This window comes from Schistocerca serialis, chromosome 5 (genome assembly GCF_023864345.2).
Source record: "Schistocerca serialis cubense isolate TAMUIC-IGC-003099 chromosome 5, iqSchSeri2.2, whole genome shotgun sequence".
Lineage (NCBI taxonomy): Eukaryota > Metazoa > Arthropoda > Insecta > Orthoptera > Acrididae > Schistocerca > Schistocerca serialis.
Genome location: NC_064642.1, coordinates 562,410,235 through 562,437,186, shown reverse-complemented (window position 1 = coordinate 562,437,186; position 26,952 = coordinate 562,410,235). Strand labels below are relative to the sequence as shown.

Here is a 26,952-nt window from a genome sequence, read left to right as displayed (position 1 = left end):
ATGGCAGTTGTGGGGAAGGCGGATAGTCGTCTTCTTTTCATTGGTAGAATTTTGGGAAGATGTGGTTCATCTGTAAAGGAGACCGGTTATAAAACACTAATACGACCTATTCTTGAGTACTGCTCGAGAATTGGGGATCCCTATGAGATCGGATTGAGGGAGGACATAGAAGCAATTCATAGGCGAGCTGCTAGATTTGTTACTGGTAGGTTTGATCATCATGCGAGTGTTACGGAAATGCTTTAGGAACTCGGGTGGGAGTCTCTGGACGAAAGGAGGCGTTCTTTTCGTGAATCGCTACTGAGGAAATTTAGAGAACCAGCATTTGAGGCTGACTGCAGTACAATTTTACTGCCGCCAACTTACATTTCGCGGAAAGACCACAAAGGAAAGATAAGAGAGATTAGGGCTCGTTCAGAGGCATATAGGCAGTCATTTTTCACTCGTTCTGTTTGGGAGTGGAACAGAGGAGAAGATGCTAGTTGTGGTACGAGGTACCCTCTGCCACGCACCGTATGGTGGATTTCGGAGTATGTATGTAGATGTAGATGTAGAACCGATGGTGGAATAAGATAGTTGAGGAATTGGTGAAGGTGAGAAATGAGCCCTATAATAAATGGCTGAGAACTAGGCTTGATGATGACCGTCAAACATGTGGAGCTAAATGGGAAAAAGCACAAAGGGCCATTACTAAAGTAAGAAATGAGGCGTGGGAGAAAGTTGGAGAGGATGTAGAAGAAAACTTTGGTGGTACTAGAGCAAATAGAACGTGGAAGTATAACGTGAAGACGATGAGAGTTGGAAACAAAAATACTGCTGGGATGACTATGATAACTATGAAGTAGTGAGTAAAGTATTAGAAAGCCCTGCTCACGGAGAAGAGAAAGAAACCTATACAACAGACGTTAGATTTGAAGGAAGAAGATGAAGGTCCATGGTTCAAATGGCTCTGAGCACTATGGGACTTAACATCTATGGTCATCAGTCCCCTAGAACTTAGAACTACTTAAACCTAACTAACCTAAGGACAGCACACAACACCCAGCCATCACGAGGCAGAGAAAATCCCTGACCCCGCCGGGAATCGAACCCGGGAACCCGGGCGTGGGAAGCGAGACAAGGTCCATGTCCACGACCAATAATCTCATAAGAAATGTGTAAAGCAATGAAGCACGTGGGTCCTGGGTCCAGGTGCAATAAACATAGAATCAATAAAGGCAGCTCCTAGGGTTGTGTATAATATCTTGGCCAAGCTGTATGTTAAGCTTTTGGAAGGGGACCAGGTACCCAAGGAATGGAGAAAGTCTATTATTACTCCTGTCTATAAGAAAGTGACTAGACAGGACAGTGAAATTACTGGGGTGTAAGTATGATGCCATCAGTAGCGCGATTATATGGGAGAATCTTAGAAGAAAGAATCAAAAGGACTGTGTGAAGGGTGTGCTATAGCACTGGCGCTATTTAAAATCTGTGAGGAGGATGCATTTAAAGCCAGGAGGAACAAATGTGGAGGCATAGGCGTCCTTGTGAGGGATGAAATCCTACACACATTTCTCATCGCTGATGACCAGGTCATCGTAGCAGGAGATCAGGATGATGCTGAGCACATGCTTTGGGATTTACAAGAGAATTATGAAAGATGGAGCCTCACAATAATCACGACAAAAACCGAAGATCTGAAGGCTGACGACAGTACCATAGGGGATCTCTAAGTTGAAGTCAGTAGAATCAGGGAATGTAACCTTTTTAAGAACCTGTGAGTTATGATGTCATCAAACTGAAAAAGCGAAAATGACATAAAAATAAAGCAGGGCAGGGCAGAAGGGCCACACGACAATTAACTCGGTACTTTGGAATAACAAAAAGGACCAAACAGGTGATACTTCGTTCAGTTATTGAAAACATCGCTACTTATGTGGCGGAATGTGGGCAATAAACAAGCATCAGAGAAACATGTTGCTTACACTAGAGAAGGTGTGGCCTCTTCTGGCTGAACCGTGCACCATGAAACGTCCCCTTAGAAAAATTATACATGACTGTGCTTAAACTGACACACAATATTTTTTTAGCGCAACGCAATCTGACTTTCAATGATCCCTACAAAAGAATGGCCCTGACTAAATTAACCTATACGTTTCACAAATCACTTACCTCACAAAAATCTTCGTTACTCGAACTACTGCAATACAGCGAGCGCCAATACTGTCGGCTAAATAAAAGATTCTAACTACTGAAGGCACTAACTACTGATAGGCATAGTTAGCAAATGAAAGATTTTCATAGAGAACAAACAATGTATTTACCTTAATAGTGTTCAAAAGTGATAATATATATATCAGTCCATGATATCCAATATTACAAATTTACTCTTTCTGATGGACACACGTCCAGATCGTCCGCTCTCAGAATTCCGCCATCTCTCTCCCCATATCCACCAGTGCTGACGGCTCACCTCCAACAGCGCAACGCTACGCGCTGTTAACAGCCAACTGACCAACACTACAATAGCAAATTCCAACAATGCAAACCAGCCACAGACTGCACACAGCACAGCCAGTGATTTTTATACAGAGCGCAACGTGGCGTTACCAATATAAAAACAAACAGCCTACTTACAACAATACAGACCATAATAGAGGCTACGACATCGATAAATCAGTAGTAGATACCACAGAGATGAAACGCTTAAAATGGCACGGACCTCTCGAAAGAATGGAGGACAGCCGATGGCCAAACAAAGTGGAACATACAGAGTGGAAAAAATTGTGTCACAAAATTTTAACCCTGGATAGCTGATGCCAGTAGGAACCAAATTACTAATGTTGTGTAGGTCGACAACGCACCATTTTTAAACTAAGGAAACTTGGCTCCACGTGCTACGATTGGCCGCAGGATTGCCCTGTTGCCGGATGCTCTGGATGCTTTGCCTGCTGGAGATAGCGATGTATCCAAGGTGGCCCGCACGCTCGTTGGTAGCGCGCCAGTCTTCCACTCTGGGGGCGAATCCGGCAGGGTCCCGACGTCTCTGATATGAGGTAGAGACAAACAGCGAGAGCTATTCGACACGTGTGCGCATCACGTTGGGGCAGATACACTTTTGATGCGAAAGCAATAGGCCTGTCTTCATCACCAAACCTGAGCGAAAGCACTGCACCGATTCTATAAGAGGAAGCGTCAACTTGCAACAGAACTGGTTTGTCAGGATCAAAGTGAACCATGCATCGATCACTAAGCAATGCATCTTTAAGCTTTTGAAACGCTTCTTGTCACTCATCTGTCCAAACAGAGGGAACTTTCTTGCGACGCAAGGGATGCAATGGAGCAGCGATTTGTGCAGCATTCGATATGAATCGAATATAATAGTTCATTTTCCCCAAGACTGACTGCAATTCTGTGACATTGCGAGGAACTGGCAGGTCACGAATGGTTAACAAATGTGACTAAAGAGGATGTACACCTTGGCTGTTTATGACATGACCAAGATACTGCAACTCAGGTTTAAAAAAAATCACACTTGTTCAGTCTACACTTTATTCATGCATCAGACAACACACGAAAGAAAGAAAGCAAATTTGCAATGTGTTCGTCAGGTGTACGGCCTGCTACGGCAATATCGTCCAAATAGTTTGAACAGTTTGGTACTTGAGCAGTCCGGTGTTCCAAATAACGTCGGAAAATGGCGGGTGCGGAAGGACTGTCAAAATGCAAACGCAAGTATTTAAACAAGTCAAAATTAGTGTTCACAACACACAAGATTTGAGATTCTTCGTTTGTGGTATTTGAAGATATGCGTCACGCAAATCAATTTTTGAATAGTAGCAACCAGCGCCTAATCTACCCATGAGGTCCTCTAGGCATGGCAGTGGGTAAGTATGAATCACAGTTTTGGTTAAAGTCAACACAGAGGCGAACGCGACCTGAAGGTTTGGGGAGCAAAACCGGTGGAATTGCCGACTGGCTAGCTTGTATGGTAGCAATAGCTCCGCTATCTTGCAATTCTTAATGTTCAGCAGCCACATAGTCCTGTAATGCAATCGGAACAGTTCTGGCCAGCCAAAATTTTGGCTGAGCATTGTCTTTCATGGTAATATGTGCAACAAAATTGTTAGCCTTGCCTAAACCTACAGAAAAGAGTTCAGGGGATTCTTTAAGCAAGTTAGCTACACTATCTGTGACACTGAATGCAATCACTGACAACACATTGTCCTGCATTTGAAAGCCAAACAAATCAAACGAATCAACGCCAAACATGTTCTCACAATCGCAAAGGGTGACACACAAAATAATCAGTCTTCTTCAGAAAAGACAAACACAAGTCTGTGCTACGTAGAGATTGTTAATGATAGAGGCTACCACGCGTCGGCTAACAAAGCGGCTACCGTTGAAGCAGCTATCGAAGTGGGCTGCCAACAGTCGGGCGCAGCGCTTGTGTCCTCTTCACCTAAGGGCCGCTGCTGCCGCGTTATCGTCCTGGAGGCAGGTCGGTCAGCGTGCGATTGGCTCACCTCTTCTCACAGCCTTCTCTTCTCTGTCGTTCCCGACTGGCGTGCCAGCGCCGACTTTACGCCGTGACATAGTAGGCCTTCACAAGTGCTATACACTGAGGCCCACTGTCCATGGCATTTTCACATGCAAATGACCAACAGCAACAAGGTGCATGCACAGACACAAACTAATCCCCATCGCGCCCCGTGGCCCACCGTGCAGTTTGGACGTCCTAACGCAAACCGTTCAGAAGTTATGACAATTTTATTTAAAATTGTTCAGTAATAGTCACCCTGCAGCTAAGAAGGTGGTGCTTTCATAACGCACTGGACTCGTATTTGGAAAGACAATGGTTCAAACCCTCATCCAACAATCCAGAGTCAAGTTTCCCGTAATTCCCCTAAATCGCTTAAGGTGAACGCCAGGATGTTCCTTGAAAGGGTATGCCCAATTCCCATCTCCATCATTTCTCAAAGTGAGCTTGTGCTCCATCTCTAATAACACCATCTTGGAGGAGACGTTGAACTCTTAATCTTGCTTGGAGTTGTGTGAAAATGGCGTGTTCCCACAGCGGCGCTGACATACCTGATGAGTGGCATGATCTCTGGCTGGGTGTCGCCCATCCTGCCGCGCCTCCAGGAGCCGGGGTCATGGCTGCCACTGACAGCAGACGAGGCTTCCTGGATCGTCTCCAGCCTGACCATCTCGTGTGTGCTGCCCATCATAGGCGTGCCGATTATCGTCGACATCGTCGGCCGCAAGGTGCTGTTCATCGCATCTGGATTGCCAGTGTTTGCTTCCTGGCTCATGGTTTGTACTGGATTTAATACCTCCTTTTCTTGAGAGGGACAGAGGTAGGAGTGCATGTTTTAACAAGAATATTCCTTGTGGAGTTTAATTGCACATAAAATTGTAGTGTAGAGGAATCAACTAAAAAAACAGCTTACTTGTATTTCAGTTCATTTTGAATAATTCCATGTTATGAAGCGAAGAAACTTCTGCTGATATTTTACTGGAAGTTAAATTTTGCGTAATAAATGTAACAGAATTGTAAGCTAAAGTTTTTCCACGTGTAGTAATGCATGTACAGAAAGTTCTTCTTAGCTTGAAAAAGTCTGATATGTATTTTGTTGCCTAATCAATATTATTGTCGTGCTAGAGCTCGGAACCAGATATCTTCACTTTATCTCTGATGCTTCATCAAGCAAATGCTTTTTGAAAACCAACTCAGATTGTAATCTTGTACATGAAAATTACATAAGGAAATCATCTGCATCGAAATATTGAAAGAATAAGAACAGTATCACACATGTTAAATTGGCAAAGAAAAATAGTAACTGAGACCTGTAGTCCATTTGACATACTTAATTACTTAATCACTCAGAAGAAATAAGTCCAATAATTAAAAAATATGAACAAGCTTCATAAAAAATGCTGTGATGCGCTTATGCTGCCTTGGCATTGCTTATATGGTTTTAATAACAGAATGCTTAAGCTCTGGAAGTGCTGGTTCACAAGAATTTCTCTCTCTCTTACACAGTGTTGCTATGATCACTACACAGTTAACAAATGTGTAATGCCGAGGTGGTCGATTTACAATTTTTGGACAAAATTGGCAATATGAATGATTGGAAGCAGCAAACTGAATATAGTGAATCAGATTTCTGCGCAACATTTCCCAGTCCATAGCACTCTACTGCTCTCCATGGTGGGCGAGGTGGCTTCTGTTGGACCTCGGAGATGAACGAATAACTCACCAACAATTTCCTCTGAGAGTTTACGGCTGAAGCGACCGCCAAGGTAACCTCACCACCATGTAGCATTCTTTCATCAAAGAATTTGGTACGCCAACTATCTATTTGCCAAAAGTTCAGATAGGAAGAAATTTTTCAAGTACCAATTTGCTCACGATGGAAAAATGTAAGAGGTGATGAAAAGAGAAGAGGTAAGTAGACTCCCTTCAACATGAAATTGCACACTGAATATTTAAGTCAGCTCATGAGACGTGGCCAATAGTTCATTTTAAAGTACAGGGCCCACCATACACAGCACTTCGATCACAGACCTGTTCTAATATTACATTGCTGATGTGCTACAAGAGTCCACATAGTCATTCTATAAAAGTGCACAGTGATACCACATCAGACTACCTGACCTCCATTTAGGCCTAGACTCATATAAGGGAATTTTAGTCTGATCTGCAGTATCTGCTAGATAAACTCCAATCAAAAAGTAATGTAGGCTGTTAAGGAGTGGCTATGCGTGTGTGGTGTGTTATTCAGTGCTGCATAACGTTTACCTCAGTTCTTTCATTCTGAAACACAAAAATTATTTGCCATTCTTTTGATGGGCTTGGGTGAACAGCAAAATTCATGCACTTTCAGTAGTTGTTCCACATAGCAGAAGAGTGGGTTTTAAAAAAGAATCCAGTTAGTGTGGGAATACGGCAAAGATCTGTCTTTTCCTATACTGTAAAAATAAACGGTGCTACATTAATATAAGTCCAATTTAAGGAGGAGCAGAAATCTTTATTTGCTTATGAGTTGCAAATGGGAAAATAAAATATTAAAGTCAGTCTTCCGCACTTATCTCCCTGCTCAACTAATTCAAGTCATCAAAATACTTTAACCCAAAAGAATTTTGAAATATCCTTTTTTCATGACTTAAAATCTATGAAATTGTAGTACAGAAGAAGAGTCGTAAAAAATATAGAATTGCTTTAGAAATAGTCACTGGAAATTAGAAGAAAGTCTCATACACAGTTGAAATAGAATGATGTCGTTCTCCTAGAACTATTACAGCCTTTTTGCATCACTACTGTTGGAACCTGACGTTAGTGTGGAGTGTGGACATCTGAATTGTTGAATAATACGTGAATTTCCAGAAGGAAGAAAAGTGGCAAGAGATATCCACAGCGTAGTATTAGCGGTCATCAAGAACTGGAAATGCCAATAAGTCAGTAGCACTTAGGTTAAAGGCTTCCAGGATCAGACAAGTGTAGTATCTGTTGTAGTTTCATTAGTTAACATACAATTTGGCCTCCATTACCTGGAACTTTGGCGGCTGTTAAGAAGCCACCGACTAACCGATAAAATTAGTTACTAATCCAAAGAATAGAAATAATGCACCTGAGAACTTGTGAGTTCCCCACTATCTGTCTCTGTATGAAATTTAGCCCCAATCTATAAAAACGTTTATGTATTGCCAAAACTAAGTACCCACAAACTGTTAGCCTACTTAAAACTGTTGCTGAACTTTGACTAAACACAACCTGATATGAGAATGATACTTTAGAGAGATTGAGTGGGTAAGACACATATGTGCACATCACCAGCCCAAAAACAAATGTATATTCAATGTGCCCTTTGTCCGAAACCAGTCCGATTAGGCCATACATCTGTACCAAGTTTATTGCTTCAAAATATCATTCCTGCCTTATTCCTGAATTTTGACGATTCCTTCTGGGATATCCTGCATAAAAAAATGCTCGACAGAAACTCTGTTTTTGTAATATGAAGATGGCTCGCCCGGTTGGCCGTGCAGTCTAACGCACGGCTTTCTGGGCGGGAAGGAGCATCTGGTCCCCGGCACGAATCCGCCCGGCGGGTTTGTGTCGAGGCTGGTGAACCGGCCAGTCTGTGGATGGTTTTTAGGCGGTTTTCCATCTGCCTTGGCGAATGCGGGCTGGTTCCCCCTATTCCGCCTCAGTTACACTATATCGGCGATTGCTGAGCAAACAAGTTCTCCACATAGGCGTACACCACCATTACTCTACCACGCAAACGTAGGGACTACACTCGTCTGGTGTGAGACGTTCCCTGGGGGGTCCACCAGGGGCGGAACCGCTCGATAACCCTAGGTTTGGTGTGGGGCGGCGGAGGGGTGAAGTGGACTGCGGTAGTCGTCGTCGGGTTGTGGACCACTGCGGCTGCGGCGGGGACGGAGCCTCTCCATCGTTTCTATGTTCCCAGTTAACATACAATACAATACATACAATATGAAGATACAAGGTCCAATAAAGTCTGGCACAATCGTCCTTCCAATTTGGCGAAAGGAGCAGCATGGCAAGAGGTAACAGAAATGTGCTGAAAGGTGCTGTCGGCCGACAGGTGCTGTTCGCTGACTCGGCGGCCATGCTGATAGCATCACGCCTGGTGGCTGGTCTAGGCGTCGGCGCCGGCACCTGCCTGTTACCGATGTACGTGGGGGAGGTGGCCGAGGCCAAGGTGCGGGGTATGCTGGGCACCGTCTTCCAGTTCGCCATGAGCGCGGGTGGGCTCGCCTCCTACTGCATGGGGCCCTACATGTCCTACTCGGCCGTGGCCATCGTGTCCGCCGCCGTGCCCGTGGTCTTCATGGTGGGCTTCCTCTGGATGCCCGAGTCACCCTACTTCTTGGCTCTGCGTGGCAGGGACAAGGACGCAGAAAGGACCTTGAGGCGGTTGCGAGGTGCCGTGTCTGAGGAAGCCATCCAGGAGGAGCTCGGCATTATTCACAAGTACGTCAAGGAGCAGCGAGGTGAGTAGCCCTCTTTGCATCTCACGTCAGATAGCTGTACTTATAAGGGACATCTTGTTTCATAGTACAGAATAATGTGACGCCACTGGGTAAATACACGATGAGGACTATTCAGAAAATAATTTTCTCCCACCAGCAGAATGTGTTGTTTTGAGTTCCAGCGACTGTTTTGATACAGTTCTCCACACTTGTCCATCCTGTGCTAGCTTCCTCTTCTCTGCTTAATTATTGCAACCTGCACACACTTAAACCTGTTTATTGTAGTCCAGACTTAATCTCACTCCGTAAATTTTATTCTCCGCCCATCTCTCTCTCTCTCTCTCTCTCTCTCTCTCTCTCTCCTACACACACACACACACACACACACACACACACACACACACTCACTCACTCACTTATCTCCGTTTCCAAATAGAAGATTCCTTGATACCTTTGGATGCATTCTATCAACTGACCCCTTCTTTTACACTACTGGCCATTAAAATTGATACACCAAGAAGAAATGCAGATAATAAACGGGTATTCATTGGACAAATATATTGCAGTAGAACTGACATGTGGTTAAATTTTCACGCAATTTGGGTGCATAGATCCTGAGAAATCAGTACCCAGATCAACCGCCTCTGGCCGTAATAACGGCCTTGAAAAGCCTGGGCATTGAGTCAGACAGAGCTTGGATGGCTGTACAGGTACAGCTACCCATGCAGCTTCAACACGATACCACAGTTCATCAAGAGTAGTGACTGGCGTATTGTAACAAGTCAGTTGCTCGGGCACCATTGACCAGACGTTTTCAATTGGTGAGAGATCTGGAGAATGTGCTGGCCAGGGCAGCAGTCGAACATTTTCTGTATCCAGAAAGGCCCGTATAGGACCTGCAACATGTGGTCGTGCATTATCCTGTTGAAATGTAGGGTTTCGTAGAGATCGAATGAAGGATAGATCCACGGATCGTAACACATCTGAAATGTAATGTCCACTGTTCAAAGTGACGTCAATGCGAACAAGAGGTGACCGAGACGTGTAACCAATGGCGCCCCATAACATCATGCCAGGTGATACGCCAGTATGGCGATGACGAATACACGCTTCCAATGTGCGTTCACCGCGATGTTGCCAAACAGGGATGCGACCATCATGACGCTGTAAACAGAATCTGGATTCATCCGAAAAAATGACGTTTTGCCATTCGTGCACCCAGGTTCGTCGTTGAGTACACCATCGCAGGCGCTCCTGACTGTGATGCAGCGTCAAGGGTAACCGCGGCCATGGTCTCCGAGGTGATAGTCCATGCTGCTGCAAACGTCGTCGAACTGTTCGTGCAGATGGTTGTTGTCTTGCAAACGTCCCCATCTGTTGACTCAGGGATCGAGACGTGACTGCACTTTCCGTTACAGCCATGCGGATAAGATGCCAGTCATCTCGACTGCTAGTGATACGAGGCCGTTGGGATCCAGCACGGCGTTCCGTACTACCCTCCTGAACCCACCGATTCCATATTCTGCTAACAGTCATTGGATCTCAACCGACACGAGCAGCAATGTCCCGATACGATAAACCGCAATCGCGATAGGCTACAATTCGACCTTTATCAAAGTCGGAAACGTGATGGTACGCATTTCTCCTCCCTACACGAGGCATCACAACAACGTTCCACCAGGCAACGCCGGTCAACTGCTGTTTGCTATGAGAAATCGGTTGGAAAATTACCTCATGTCAGCACGTTGTAGGTGTCGCCATCGGCGCCAACCTTGTGTGAATGCTCTGAAAAGCTGACAATTTGTATATCACAGCATCTTCTTCCTGTCGGTTAAATTTCGAGTCTGTAGCACGTCATCTTCGTGGTGTAACAATTTTAATCGCCAGTAGTTATTTGGAATTACGTTCAATGTACGTTTAAATTTATCTTTAAAAACAGCAATAGAATTAATATTATCAACGTCTACGTTGTTCCTATTACTTTGTGTAGACAAAAATTGTCTCTCTCTAGCCCTTCGTCTTTCAGTTCGACAGGTTAGCGTTCTTCTTCGAGGCATACTTAAAACAGATATAGTTTCCGTATAATAAGGGAAGTCGTAGCTATTCACAATGAAGACGCTGACTTCCAATTTTGTGGCGAGGGCGGCAAGCGAACACAAAGTTGGTTCTGTTTACTCTTAGACGAAAGAAAGTGAAAAAACAAAGCTAATAAACAGCGTTTGTTGCTCCAGACGGCTTCATTTTCCACTATTGACAGCATCAACGACGTCGTAGCTGTGGCAGTTTAGCTGCCCGGTATGCGTGTGCTGCTGCAAATGAACCATCTGCAAAATTTAATCATGAATGTCCCTAGAATGCGATTATACGGACCGTTGTTACTTTCTTGTCTCATTTCTACCACAACACCTGATAGGTACTTGTGATACAACTTGCTACCAATGTTAGCAATGTGAGAGACAGAGGAAAACTTATGCGTGTCTGTATACTTCCTTTTACCTCTTTTAATGACTATGTACACACATGATTTTTTTTTGTGCACGTCTATGGCAAACAATCTTTGAATTATATAAGTTTCGTATTTCTCCCTGTATAACTAATTTTAAACATCGGTAATTCAGTTTTCGAAGTTCACGTATTAAAAACGTTACCGTTCAATCAAACAGTTGCATTATTATTATGAATGTCCACATCCCCATTAATTTCTCTACTCAAAAATTGTCTCTGTCTATTTCTGCGTCTTCCGCTCGGCCCGTTATCGTTCTTCTTCTTGGCAAAGTCTAAAACAAACATGGTTTCCGTATAATAAAAGTCGGAAGCCATAATTATTCAAAATAAAGAAATAAAAAATTAGAAACTTACTTGAAATTTTATGGTAACGGCAGCAAATGACCACAAAGTACCTCTTACGGATAATTAAGCAAAGTAACGATTCCAATATACAGACTTTTGTTACTACACTCCTGGAAATTGAAATAAGAACACCGTGAATTCATTGTCCCAGGAAGGGGAAACTTTATTGACACATTCCTGGGGTCAGATACATCACATGATCAGACTGACAGAACCACAGGCACATAGACACAGGCAACAGAGCATGCACAATGTCGGCACTAGTACAGTGTATATCCACCTTTCGCAGCAATGCAGGCTGCTATTCTCCCATGGAGACGATCGTAGAGATGCTGGATGTAGTCCTGTGGAACGGCTTGCCATGCCATTTCCACCTGGCGCCTCAGTTGGACCAGCGTTCGTGCTGGACGTGCAGACCGCGTGAGACGACGCTTCATCCAGTCCCAAACATGCTCAATGGGGGACAGATCCGGAGATCTTGCTGGCCAGGGTAGTTGGCTTACACCTTCTAGAGCACGTTGGGTGGCACGGGATACATGCGGACGTGCACTGTCCTGTTGGAACAGCAAGTTCCCTTGCCGGTCTAGGAATGGTAGAACGATGGGTTCGATGACGGTTTGGATGTACCGTGCACTATTCAGTGTCCCCTCGACGATCACCAGTGGTGTACGGTCAGTGTAGGAGATCGCTCCCCACACCATGATGCCGGGTTTTGGCCCTGTGTGCCTCGGTCGCATGCAGTCCTGATTGTGGCGCTCACCTGCACGGCGCCAAACACGCATACGACCATCGTTGGCACCAAGGCAGAAGCGACTCTCATCGCTGAAGACGACACGTCTCCATTCGTCCCTCCATTCACGCCTGTCGCGACACCACTGGAGGCGGGCTGCACGATGTTGGGGCGTGAGCGGAAGACGGCCTAACGGTGTGCGGGACCGTAGCCCAGCTTCATGGAGACGGTTGCGAATGGTCCTCGCCGATACCCCAGGAGCAACAGTGTCCCTAATTTGCTGGGAAGTGGCGATGCGGTCCCCTACGGCACTGCGTAGGATCCTATGGTCTTGGCGTGCATCCGTGCGTCGCTGCGGTCCGGTCCCAGGTCGACGGGCACGTGCACCTTCCGCCGACCACTGGCGACAACATCGATGTACTGTGGAGACCTCTCGCCCCACGTGTTGAGCAATTCGGCGGTACGTCCACCCGGCCTCCCGCATGCCCACTATACGCCCTCGCTCAAAGTCCGTCAACTGCACATACGGCTCACGTCCACGCTGTCGCGGCATGCTACCAGTGTTAAAGACTGCGATGGAGCTCCGTATGCCACGGCAAACTGGCTGACACTGACGGCGGCGGTGCACAAATGCTGCGCAGCTAGCGCCATTCGACGGCCAACACCGCGGTTCCTGGTGTGTCCGCTGTGCCGTGCGTGTGATCATTGCTTGTACAGCCCTCTCGCAGTGTCCGAAGCAAGTATGGTGGGTCTGACACACCGGTGTCAATGTGTTCTTTTTTCCATTTCCAGGAGTGTATGATATTTTTATTTCCACTGCTGACAACTTCATCAACCTAGCAGTTATCGCACTGTCGCTAGCCGGTATGCGTGTATTACTGCAAATAAACCACATAAACATGAACGTCCCTGATTGAAATTTCAAGAAACGCTGTTACTTTCATGTCTCATTTCTACCATAGCATCTGATCGGTACGCCCGAGAGATTTTGGTAGTACTCCAGTCTTCGATGCTCACTTACTGGCGATTTTATTGCGTGATAGGCAAGGTGTCATCAGAGTTACTAATATGACACTATCCCCTTCATTTCTGCACTCTTAATGACTACATACATATACACTTTTTTTCTTTGTGCACATCTATGGCAAAGTATCTTTGAAATTATGTAAGTTTCGTTGGCCTCCTTGTATAATCAATATTAAAACCTGTCACTTTAACTTTTGTGCTCACGTATTAATATTATGGTTTCGGTATCTATACTAATGTATTTCGATTCGCTGCTTCTGGATTGTTTACAACAATTGCCTAGCAACTGGTTCAAATTTTGGAAACAGCAATGATGGTTCTCCAAAAAATGCTTATATGTGAACAAAAAATAGATTTCATAGCCATACACCAAACTGACGTCAGTGAGATGGTATGTACAAGGCTTTGTGAATCTGTTCCACGATCTTTTTTCAAGAGCTGGAATAATCTATTCCTTTTCCTAGACACGAGAAATCTTCAGCTGTTGCAGTTCATTTTTAATCTCTTCGCTTTCATAAATACGATCCCTTTAAAATTAAAAAGCAATGACAATTCTTTTTGCAGCTCAAGTAGGTCGTTTCTACTGTTCATGCAACATATGACACGAACTAAGGGTTGTAGATATCTCTCTTATTTCGTAATTGTTAGTTTATCCCCCTTACCTAGGTCTTTGATGCGGTGGGCTGTCAGTGGTATAATTTTCATGCTTTTCATCTAAATGGGTATAATAACACATACAGTTGATGCGTCATACACTACCTGGCAAAAAAAGTGAAGTACCCAGAACACATGATTGCTGTCAATGAAACTTTGTACATATATGCAGCATCAGTGGGTATGTAAATGATAAGAATGCAGTTCTCTGTGAAAGGTAGAATGGCAACCAGCTTTCAATGGTGTTGTTCATTTTTAGTGTTGTTACCAGACCTGATAGGGTATATAAAGGACGTGAACAGCATTACATGTTGAATGATCACTGTGAAGGGCACGGAAATGCCTTGTGCTCGTGCGAGACAGCGTTATCAGCCTGTAACAGAGTTTGAAAGACGTCTCGTTGTGGCTCTCCATTTCACAGGCTGGTTGAATCGTGCAGTATCCATCTGTGTGTTGCATTCGGATGTGGCAGTCGCCCGACATTGGATTGCACGTGAAAGTGGGGGCAGATACGCCCCTCGTCTATGTTACTGTGCCCCAAGTAAATGTAACCCTGTCGTATCTGCACCTGTCATTTGAGAACAGATAAAATACTGCATACAACATCAGGTATGAATTCAGGCCATGGTTGGTAGTGATTGAGGGAACTGAAAGCACAACGGTAAGTCACAGAAATCCTACACCCTTATATATTACTTCCCATGTGGCCATTTTTCAAAAGGACAGTACTTGTCTTTGTGAACTGTCTGCATGATGCTGAGGTACTCCCATGACCAGCAATATCACTAAATGTGTTCCAAATAGATATATGTGGGACCATCTCTAGCATCAACTCAGTCCCATTGCCAGAATCCTGGATATCAAGGACAAGTTACACCAGTTGTGGGCCAGTTTGCTTCATGAGAGGTCACAATGGCTTTATAACATCCTCCTAACCCAGCCAGTGCATGCATTCAGGCCACAGAGCGTGCAACGTCGTACTGGAAAGTGGGCTCATTCTACCAAGTTTTTTGTAAATCTGACTCAGTTTTATAATCACTGAAATAACTTCACATAGAGTTACAGCCTGTGAAGTTTCGTTCTGTTTTCCCCTACCCTTCAGGATGCTTCACTACTTTTGTCAGGCAGTGTAAATAAATAAGTGAGATATTTACATGGTTTCTAAAGATTATTGAACTATGTTGCTCCAGATGGTATTTAAACACACGTTGACCACGTTTTCATTTTTTAATTTGTAAATAAAAACAAAACGGCGCAGAAAGGTAGAGAACTTAAAAAGGAGCCCTGAATATTCACTGGAGACAGATGGACTTCCTGTGGGTAGGGATAGTTAGAAGATGGAAAATTAGACATTCTGTAGGTCATAGTGTCAGTATAAAGCTAACTAGTCCAGTGGGTTGCAACAGCGAGGTCATCAGTCCCATCTGATTAGGGAAGGATGGGGAAGTAAGTCAGTCACGCCCTTTCAAAGGAACCATCCCAGCTTTTGCCTGCAGCGATTTAGGGAGATCATGGGAAACCTAAATCAGGATGGCTGGAAGCACATTTGAACCATCGTCCTCCCGAATGTGAGTCCAGTGCACTTACCACTGTGTCATCTCACTAGGTGATGGAGAAAGAGGTCGGCATCCTGATGTTCAGTAGAGCATGGAGGGAATGGAGCTGTAAGCATGAATACATATTGGTGTGGATCCTGTTGTCTAAGAGAGTGAGGCAGTTGCATTTAGAAAGAGAGTATGCAGATTGTTTGTAGATGATGGACTGGTAATGTGGGTCAGTATAGGAGTGGCAAGAAACCGGGACTGAAAATTAGAGGGGTTGTGGTTAGTATATCGAGATGTTAGATGTGAGTGAGGGGGAGAGGTATTTGACGAGAAATTACAGGATTCATGTGTGGAAAGATAAACAAAAATTAATCGAAACACAAAGTAAAGTGGTTCAAGGATATAGAAGCAGTAATGGGACTTTGCTGAAGCAAATATCCAGGCAATGTTGGCATAGGAGAGCGTTGGTCAGATCTAGGTTTATTAGATATGGAGGATAGTGGAAGGGATGCAATCAACATGCTTGGTCAGTTACAAATGGCCGAGCAGTTCTAGATGCTTCAGCCCAGAACCGCGCTGCTTCTACGGTCGCAGTTCGAATCCTGCCTCGGGCATGGATGTGTGTGAAGTCCTTAGGTTAGCTAGGTTTAAGTAGTTATAAGTTCTAGGGGACTGATGACCTCAGCTGCTAAGTCCCACAGTGCTCAGAGCCATTTGAACCATCAGTTACAAATTGTAGGCTGTAGTGGTCATTGTATTGTGTGTTTAAGAGATGAATTTTCATGTTAGTTTACAGTGGAGTGTTAGTTTGAGGTTTTAGTGTGTTAGTTAGAAAAACATGGCAGTCTTAAGTGGTTATGTAGGAATCATGAACACCAAAGCTGGTGGTGGTGTGTCCTAAAATTATTACCTGGGTTCTTGAGGAGCCATTGGTTTCATCAGGTTGTAACCTGGTTAAGAGGAAGTTGGAGGAATTGTTGGGATTTTTGGAATGTAGGTTTGAGGATTAGGAAAGTGGTGTCATCAGACATAACCTTTTATTCTTATCGTTATTTCATTGTCTCACTCATCAGGATGAGGTTGAAGTGGTAGCAGAAGTATTAATAAATCATGGAGAGCTTCCAAAAAATTTTTGGAAGGTAAAAGATATGTGTGACATTGGTACCGCTCCAGTTTGGCTGTCTGATGCAGCAACTGCTTATGAATATTTTTAAATGAAACCAGTCACATTTGTAGAATATTTTTATTAGTAATAATTACATCATCTGACGATGACTTTCAATGGCGAAACGCCTAATTGTTATTAATAAAAACAGTTCTGTAACCAAGACTTTTTTCATTCAAGATATATATATATATGTTCTTTAAAATTATTAAGATAGTCTCTACATAACTATAAAGCACTTCACTTTACTGGACTAGATTGGTGGAAGGGGGATGAGGATAAGGAGGATTTCAGGAGGGAATGTGTTTTAGAAGGGATGTTGGGTAGAAGAGTTTGGGAAGAAGTCCCTGGTCAAAGTGCTGTAAAGGGAGTGTGGAAAATGTTGGAGAAGACGATGATGAGCCCTGAACTGGAGAGAAATAGGCGTATTCTGTTAAAGGAGGAAGGATGGGTAGAGTTCTGTGCATATTTTACTGTAAGGTAGGGAAAATTATCAGATGTGGGACCAGATGTGGAGAGACTGAAGATGTAAGGTTGGGGAATGTATTGGTGCAATAGTTTTCTAGGGTTAATGGACGAGAATGAAATGATAGGGTTGTTGGTATAAAGTTTGCAGTAAATATGGAAAACCTGAAGGTGTTCAGTGTGGGAGAGGAGAGAGCAGAATAAGCTCATATGGAATCATAGCAGAGGATAGTAGGTGAGTTAGGAGGTGAGGCGGGGTGCACGGCATTTGAGGAGTTGGACATACTGTATAGGTTATGCAGAGCAGAAATCCTTGTGAAACTGACAATAGAGGGTTCAGTTGGATTATGGTTTTGTGTGTATGGCACATGGTGGTGGTATGCAGTCCCCATGCTTAGCCGTTTAGTTGTTTTAGCAGTTTCAGTCCATTCTAGGACTTATGGAAGAGAGGGGAAATTCAGAAGCTCATATGAGATCGCAATGGGGGATGTTACACAGACAAGAAAGGCAGGGTTTAGTGCATGGTATCTGAAGATTTGAAGGAATTGGTAGAATCTATGTAAAGTGGAAATCCTTGTGACATTGACTTAAAAGAAAGTTGGTTTGATTAAGGCTTTGTACATGTAGAGTAAGGTGGAGGTAAGTATTCACCATGTTCAGCCATTCAGCAGTTTTAGTGACTTCAACTTTTGAGAATTCACATTTAGGGGTTAGTATGTGTAGTTTGTATGTTAGGTCACAGTGGAGGTCAGTTTGAGGCATTTTAATCGGATAGGATGATTTTAAAAGATGAGGTCAAAGGTATGAGGATGGAAGCTGTTGATAGTTCATTCTAAAATTATCGCCCCTTCTTGGAAGGACTGGTTCTGAGGAGTCACTAGTTGCTCCAGGAGGTACATTGGTTGAAAGAGCTGAAATTTCAGAGGTTATATTTAGGAATTGTTGATAATTATGTGACACAGTAGTGCAGCTGCATGCTTTGTTGGGGCAGAGGCCAGGCGATCGCGGCTGGAGCTGCTGGGTCAGCTGGTGCGGCGACGTGGAAACCGGCGGGCACTGGTGTTGTGCGTTGTGCTGATCGTGGCACAGGTGTTCACGGGGCTGGCTGTGCTCTTGGGCTACACCACTGACATCTTCCGGCAGTCAGGCGTGGCGCTGGATGCAGATGTGTGCGCCATCATCGTGGCAGCAGTGCAGACAGTGACCAGTGTTGCCACATCGCTGCTGGCAGATCGTGCTGGCCGGCGGCCATTGCTGCTGCTCTCTTTCGCTGGCTGTGGCGTCACCATGGCTGCGCTTGGTACCCTCTTCTACCTCAAGGACGTGGTGCACACAGACCTCACAGCTGTGCAGTGGCTGCCACTCGCCGCCATGGTCGTTTTTCTCGTGAGTATCTTCACAGCTCATTTACTCAGCAGCTGCCCCCCACCCTTCAGCGCTAAAACAAAAAATCGCTGCAAGAGCAAAAACTATTCTGTTATTCTCTAAGAAACTAATATCAGCTCGGGTATGGTGTGTGCTCTTGCTGTGCAACTTACTGTTACTACAAGAAATTGAGAGTGGTGCAGATGACGGCGCCCATGTTCATGCTTTGGTCCTACACTTTCGGAGGGTTTGATGTAGTTCCATGCTGTCACTAAACACCAGCTTATAGATACACAGACCATCTGAGAAAGTTATTAGATAGCCCTTCGTTAAATAAGTTCTTGCAATGAGTTTTCTGTGATGAATTCGTATCCAAGCCTAGTTTTTTAACTATCATAGTTTTATCACAATATGACTTCCTTACAAACTAGAAAATCTGTGAAAGATATGTAACAAGCATGAAAAGTAATTTAATTTTTTGATAAGAACAGAAATTTGATTGATGTCAACGGTGCAGCTGTCGTCGATCTGTAGGCTGGTATGAACACAAAGTGCTCCATTAGCCATGGTCTTATTAGAGGCAGTATACCAGTGCCTTTCTCTGACGTCTGAGTTGACTTATCCAGCTGGTTATAGAGGAACCTACAGTTCAACTTCCATAGGTGAGTGCTCAGTGCTGCAAACTGTCTTGTGAGGGACATGGGTTCAATTCGTGGTACTGATAGATGTTTTTTCCTTGCTGAGAGGACTGGAACAGCACTCAACTTTATGATTCCGATTGAGGAACTACCTGACCGAGTAGCAGCAGCAACAGTTCATGAAATCTGACAACATTTGGGAGAGCCGTGTGCTGGCGCAATGCCCCTCCATATTGCACCCAATGACGTCTTTGGGAAAGGAAAGATAGTCAAACTAGGATGTAAAAAAGGTATTCGTCTGCAGTACTGAAAATGACACTCTCAACATTGAACTTTATGGTTAGTACTTAGTAGTCCTTCCTTTCCTGTATACAGGGTAGTCCATTGATAGAGACCGGGCCAAATATCTCACGAAATAAGCATCAAACGAAAAAACTACAAAGAACGAAACTCGTCTAGCTTGAAACCAGATGGTGCTATGGTTGGCCCGCTAGATGGCCTGCCATAGGTCAAACGGATATCAACTGCGTTTTTAAATAGGAACCTCCATTTTTATTACATATTCGTGTAGTACGTAAAGAAATATGAATGTTTTAGTTGGATCACTTTTTTCACTTTCGGATAGATGGCGCTGTAATAGTCACAAACGTATAAGTACGTGGTATCACGTAACATTCCGCCAGTGCGGACGGTATTTGCTCCATGATACATTACCCGTGTTAAAATGGACCGTTTATATGATGATGTATAGCTATTGTGATCAAAATGCCCAACGGGCGTGTGCTATGTATGTTGTTCGGTGTCATGGACGACATCATTCAAGTGTCCGGACCGTTCGCCGGATAGTTACGTTATTTAAGGAAACAGGAAGTGTTCAGCCACATGTCAATCGTCAGTCACGACCTGCGACAAATGATGATGGCCAAGTAGGTGTTTTAGCTGCTGTCGCGGCTAATCCGCACATAAGTAGCAGACAAATTGCGCGAGAATTGAAATCTCAAAAACGTCGGTGTTGAGAATGCTCCATCAACATCGATTGCACCCGTACCATATTTCTATGCACCATGAATTGCATGGCGGCGACTTTGAACGTCGTGTACAGTTCTGCCACTAGGCACAAGAGAATTTATGGGACGATGACAGATTTTTTGCGCGCGTGTTATTTAGAGACGAAGCGCCATTCACCAACAGCGGTAAGGTAAACCGGCATAATATGCGCTACTGGGCAACGGAAAATCCACAATGATTGCGACAAGTGGAACTTCAGCGACCTTGGCGGGTTAATGTATGGTGCGGCATTATGGGAGGAAGGATAACTGGCCCTCATTTTTTCGATGGCAATCTAAATGGTGCAATGTATGCTGATTTCTTAAGAAATGTTCTACCGATGTTACTACAAGATGTTTCACTGCATGACAGAATGACGATGTACTTCCAACATGATAGATGTCCGGCACATAGCTCGCGTGCGGTTGTAGCGGTATTGAATAGCATATTTCATGACAGGTGGATTGGTCGTCGAAGCACCATACCATGGCCCGCACGTTCACCGGATCTGACGTCCCCGGATTTCTTCCTGCGGGGAAAGTTGAAGAATATTTGCTATCGTGATCCACCGACAACGCCTGACAAAATGCGTCAGCGCATTGTCACTGCATGTGCGAACATTACGGAAGGCGAAATATTCGCTGTTGAGAGGAATGTCGTTACACGTATTGCCAAATCCATTGAGGTTGACGGATATCATTTTGAGCATTTATTGCATTAATGTGGTATTTACAGGTAATCACACTGTAACAGCATGCGTTCTCAGAAATGATAAGTTCACAAAGGTACATGTATCACAACCGAAATAAAATGTTCAAAGGTACCTACGTTCTGTAATTTAATTTAAAAGACCTACCTGTTACCAACTTTTCGTCTAAAATTGTGAGCCATATGTTTGTGATTACTATAGCGCCATCTACCACAAACAGAAAAAAGTTGTTCAACTAAAACATTCATATTTCTTTATGTACTACACGAATATGTAATAAAAAGTTGGGGTTCCTATTTAAGAAAAACGCAGTTGATATCCGTTTGACCTATGGCAGCGCCATCTAGCGGGCCAACCATAGCGCCATCTGGTTTCCCTTTTCAAGCAAGACAAGTTTCGTTCTTTTTTAGTTTTTTCGTTTGACGCTTATTTCGTGACATATTTGGCCCAGTCACTATCAATGGACCACCATGTATAACCTCTTGCAGTCTCCTTGGCATGGACTTCACCAGAGAATTTTTTTTTTTGCAATGTAATTTTCAGCCATTCCTCTAGTAGAGTTCTTTAGTTCATTTCTATTCCACATCTGAAGACTCCTCATATTCCTATAGAGTACATTCCACAAAATTTCTGTTGGGTCAACGTCTGGGCATTGCAGTGGTGTTAGTGTTATGCCACACCTAAAGCCTTGCGTCTAGGCTGTATGCTTTGGATTATTGTCTTGTGTGAAAATATAATTCTCAGAAGGACCCATATTGTTCACACTTCTGGGTAGAAGTGTTTTTCGGATCTTTATGTAAACCTCGTGGTCCATAATTCCACCATTTGTACTCATGCAGCTCCAGGCAAATACTGAACATCCTCTAAGTTTAATTGAGGCTGTTGTATTTCTCTCTTCACGATTTCTTTGTCTCCACTCTGTTTGTTCCTCATTTCACTGAACCAGCTAAAATCGACTCTCGTCATTAAGTACACCCTTCTTTCAGAAATCAAACCCATCGAATTTATATTCTCTTGAAAATGCAACTTCCTTCCTTTTGTTGATTTTATGGTTTTCTACAGGCTGTTTTCCTTCCATACTCAGCTACATAAAACACATTTCTTACAATCTGTGCTAAAACAGACTTTCCAGTGTGCGTCTGAACTGCAGTAACAAGTCTTGGAGCGCTTAGTTATGCATTTTTTCTGATTTCTCTAAGTAGCTATCGTTTTCCCATCTCAGATAGAATTACAGGACGACCGCTTCGTTATTGGTTTTCGTAGATTTTTTTTTTTTTGTTATTAAACCTGTATATAATAGTCTCCACTGTTCTCGTAGGTCCGCCAATGGTTTCTGCGATTCTTCAAAAGATTTTACTTTTCGAAACAACTTGACACAGATATTTCTCTCTCCAGTTGTAGTTTCGCGACGTTTTCGAGCAATACTACTTAAATATCACTCAATGGCTTTGAAAACAGGCAAAGAACTATCCTCTCCAGTGTATGAAACGCAACTGCTTTAGGAAAGGGAGAGAGAAATGTTTCAGTGTGGATACATACTTGGAATCTTGTTTATTAGACGAATGTTTATTTGACATGAATTGGGGCATGATTTTAAATGACGTTGGTATGTTCACAAATGAAGCAACATATGAACCCAAGTAGCGTTTTATTTCTTAATATAGATATTAACCGATGTAAGGAAAGAGCTATTGTCAGTTTCTGAGCTCTGTTTTTGTGATTATGGTTTATATATGCGCTACGGTCGGACGAATACTTTTTGGTGTCACTGTAATGTGTTAGCAGCACACTGTGGCAGTCCCAAAATACACCCTGAAGCATCACCTTGCCTGATGATGTTTGTGTTTCCTCCTTTTTCGGCGGTAGAGAATCCACATTCTTCCGATACTTGGTGTGTTCCTTTGCCTCAGGGTCATGGTGATTCACATCCACCATTCGTCCGTGGTGGTTAGGTGGCTGAAGAAGTCATCTGGACTGGCCTGACGCAGGTGAAAAATTTCTGCAAAGTGCCTCGATTCCGCGGGCTTTTTGAATGGTGTAGGCCAACGGTGGGCAACCGCTGGCCTGCTGACCGGATGTTGCCCGCGATTGGCTTCATTCTGCTCCGCGGAAGAAATTCGTGAGGGAGTGAGTGAGACACTCAGAGTTGTATTCCTACTGGGACGCAGTTTTGGATGTTTCCGAAGTCAATTTTCAATAGCATTTCTGAAAAATATTTAAAACTGCCTGCTAATATTGCATATTAATACATTAAATTCCAAACACTTGGATGAAATGTTGCCAAAAAATTTCGATCTTACTATTTGTTCCTTGTCGATGGAAATCTGTTTTTCTATTGTTTCTCGTATTAATATTAGCAAATAATTCTTTGTCGTTGTGGAAATATTAGAACATTACAATTGTTGAATTAACTGTAATCAGTTGCATTTGTAGGGATTCATTTTTTTCTTGGTAACATTTTATTAAGATGCCTGGCATCCTATCTTCAAATTCTTATGTTTGTCATAAACATTGTTTCTTGCAACAGAAGTTTTCAGGAGAGCTATTGTAAAACATCGTAAGTAAAGAAACAATGTTCCCGAAGCATAAACAAATGTTAACATCTGAAGGTGGGAGTATTGGGGCAAGGGGGACACCACCCCAAAGTACCGTTATCTAAGATGCTGGCGATTACGTCATCCAAGATGGCGGCGGTGACGACATCCACAATAGTGGTGTTGACGTCATCAAAAATGGTGGCTGTGGCGTCATCCAAGATGGTGACTTTTGGGAGCGAAGTTCGAATTTTGGCGGAAAGACAGGTCAATTGGGCAACCTCCATTAACCTAACCCCCTCCCCTCCCCTTCCCACAGAAAAATGGCGGGAAGTTCAATTTCCAACAGGATAATGCATCACACCACGGTTATCTCAAGTAACCTAAGAATATCGCGGGAAGCTAGGTCACTTGGGCTACCTCCACTAACCTAAGATATCCAACCACCACCTCTTCTTAGGGATTGGTAGGAATAGGACTCAGAGTGCACTGGGCTACTGGAGAGAGGAAGAAGTGTACTTTATTTACTTTGGAACAATTTATTTAGGGATGGAGTATATTTATACAAGTGATGGAGAACACACACTCTGATAGGCCACACAGCATACAGACCTGCAAACTACTCCTAAACAACTCATGTATAATGCTCCACACATGTCCTTGCTAATTGTAAATTGTCAAAATAACGCATTGCACAACCTACAGACATATAAACCACTCGTAAATAATGCAATACATTTATGTCCAGAGAGCCAGACAAATCGTTAATTGTCAAAATAATAATCCATCTAAAAGACTCTGTAAACATGCTTGCTAATCATCAACTGTCTAAATCATGCACCAGTCTTTATTTAGACAATTGGAGGCAGCACCACCATACAGTGTGTTCGCCATGTGCTCCACAATCCAACTGAACTAGTACACAGTACCATTACCAGAGGGTAGTGTCATCTGTTCCATGATGTAATCCAAAATGGCAGCTATGATGTCAGCCAATGACGCAAGTACCATAATAGAAGATGGTGGCAAACAGTGTGTTCACCTCAAGGTCTGGACCTAGTACACAGTGCCACCACCAGAGAGCGCAGTCGTCCGTTTTGTGACATAATCCAAGATGGTGGGGAGAAATGGCGGCTGAAAATAATGGCTGTGCTAGACATAAGTTTGTATTTTGCATGCAATGTCTCCACCACAAGATCTAGACTCCAACTGACCTAGTACACAATGCTACCACCAGAGGGTGCTGCCATCCATCCTGTGACATAATCCCAGATGGTGGTCTGGGGTGGAAGAAAATGGCGTGAAAATTACTCAGCCTGCACTGGGCTGCTGGAGAGAGTAAGGAAGGAGTGTAATTTATTTGTTTTGGAACAGTTTATTTTGGGATAGAGTATATATATCACACTGACACAAAATACATGCTTGGGGTCACAATACACAGCCCACAGACCTGTAAACAACTCCTAAATAGCGCTCTGCAGACACACAAATTCCTCCTAAATTACCGAAATAATTTCAGTACAGACATGCAAACTGCTCCTAAATAATGCAATCCACAGATGTGCAAATACGAAATCCTACACTACCCAAATAACGCATAGTACAGCCTACAGGCCCACTTGCAAAATAATGCAACAGACACGCAAGCACCCTCCACCACCATCTGTCCACTGGGCCACACAGGAGTTTAGTGGCAGTCCCTGCAAAGTAACGTGGCCGTCAGCTGTCAAACCACGCACAGATGCCCGAGTGCATGAGGTGGCGACATCGCTTTCCCACTTGACACCTGAGAAATTCCTCACGAAATACATGTTCACCTAGACACCATTGCTGACGTGATCAGACGGGAGCGAAGACTTATTTAGAGAGCACAGTCACTCCAGGGGCATGCACCGTCATAGGCGCGAGCCGCCACCAGATGCAGGTGATCCTTCCCTCTATTTTCTGGTATCAGTCAGTGTTTACTGACATCACAGAAATCCAAGGCGCGCTCATGCTCCTCTCATACATGTGACACCTCTGGGCACCATGTGTCTTTACCATTGATGACAGAGTAGCACAAGCTGCTTTCTCCCTAGCCATTCTAACTAACCATTCGTGACATGTGGCTGACACATTGCCCCGAGTAGCTACAAGCGGATCTAGCAACATTCTCAATGTTATAATGAAACCACACAGCTTTCTAAAATAAGAACAGAGTCGAACTCCAGTAAATTGCATGGTATCCCAGAAATACTTAACATGATCTTTTGTAGCAGTTTTCAGGATGTCTCAACTTGAATGCATGGAAATTCTTGCCCTATCTGAATCTGTTTGCGAGAATAGCATATCATAACCCTCATCCATCACATGTTACCTTTCATGCTCTCAGTATACGCAAATGTTCTCACATCTATGTAGAGACACCTTTATCCCAGAACAAAGAATGTTATGTGAATGAATCGAGCATTAAGATTGGCTCTTATCGAATTTACCCTCTAAATTACTGATGCTGCCCATGTGGAAGCACCATCTACCTTTTTTTTTCCTTTCTGCAGATGAAACTTTTTGCGGTAAAATTATTTTGCTCAGTTCTCTAAATTGCATTGACAGTTAAACCCACAAATTTGTCTACAGACCATCAAATACATATGACACTCACATGAATATTGGGAGCAAAGATCGTACGAAAAGAGCATATAACTACAAATAAGTATTACGATTACTACTACAGTCTGACACCAATGGATGTACAGATAATGTCTCCTCATGGTAGCCGTGCTTCTGGAACGAATGTCAGTATCCACAGCGCACATTATTTTCCATGTAAAATATCTCTCTCATACCCTCTCGGTTACTGATGTGCTGAATCTCTATGTCCTTCACGATTAGACACACAGTCATCTTCTCTAGTCATACCACAACATAAACCACAGTACCTTTGCAATGCAATATATACATATTTTACAGAAAATAAGCCATAGTAACTTGACAATGCGATATATACACATTTTACATAAGCAGTACAGTTATCTTTTATATCTGTACATCACCCGAAAAATTTATGGTATGCCCACACATACACCAGCTATATGTCACAATTCTCCTCAGTCTCCAACCCAAAAATATATCACCGTGTACTGTGTCTGTGTAGTAAACATTCAATTCATATCCTCTGCCATACAAAATTATCCCTTTTACATCAGAAAGACGTCAGTTGATCGAAGTTACTCTCAGAACTGTTGTGCAAAGACTGGCTCGTTT

General features: G+C 43.6%; 1 protein-coding gene across 1 annotated transcript in view; it reads left to right on the top strand.

Moving 5' to 3' along the window:
* The window catches only part of LOC126482082 (facilitated trehalose transporter Tret1-like), a 74,495-nt gene that overhangs the window by 27,581 nt on the left and 19,962 nt on the right, over positions 1-26,952 (top strand). The window contains exons 2-4 of the mRNA XM_050106058.1: positions 5,057-5,295; positions 8,595-9,003; positions 18,408-18,802. Of these exons, the coding sequence (XP_049962015.1) occupies positions 5,057-5,295; positions 8,595-9,003; positions 18,408-18,802 (1,043 nt within the window). The remainder of the gene's footprint in view (positions 1-5,056; positions 5,296-8,594; positions 9,004-18,407; positions 18,803-26,952) is intronic.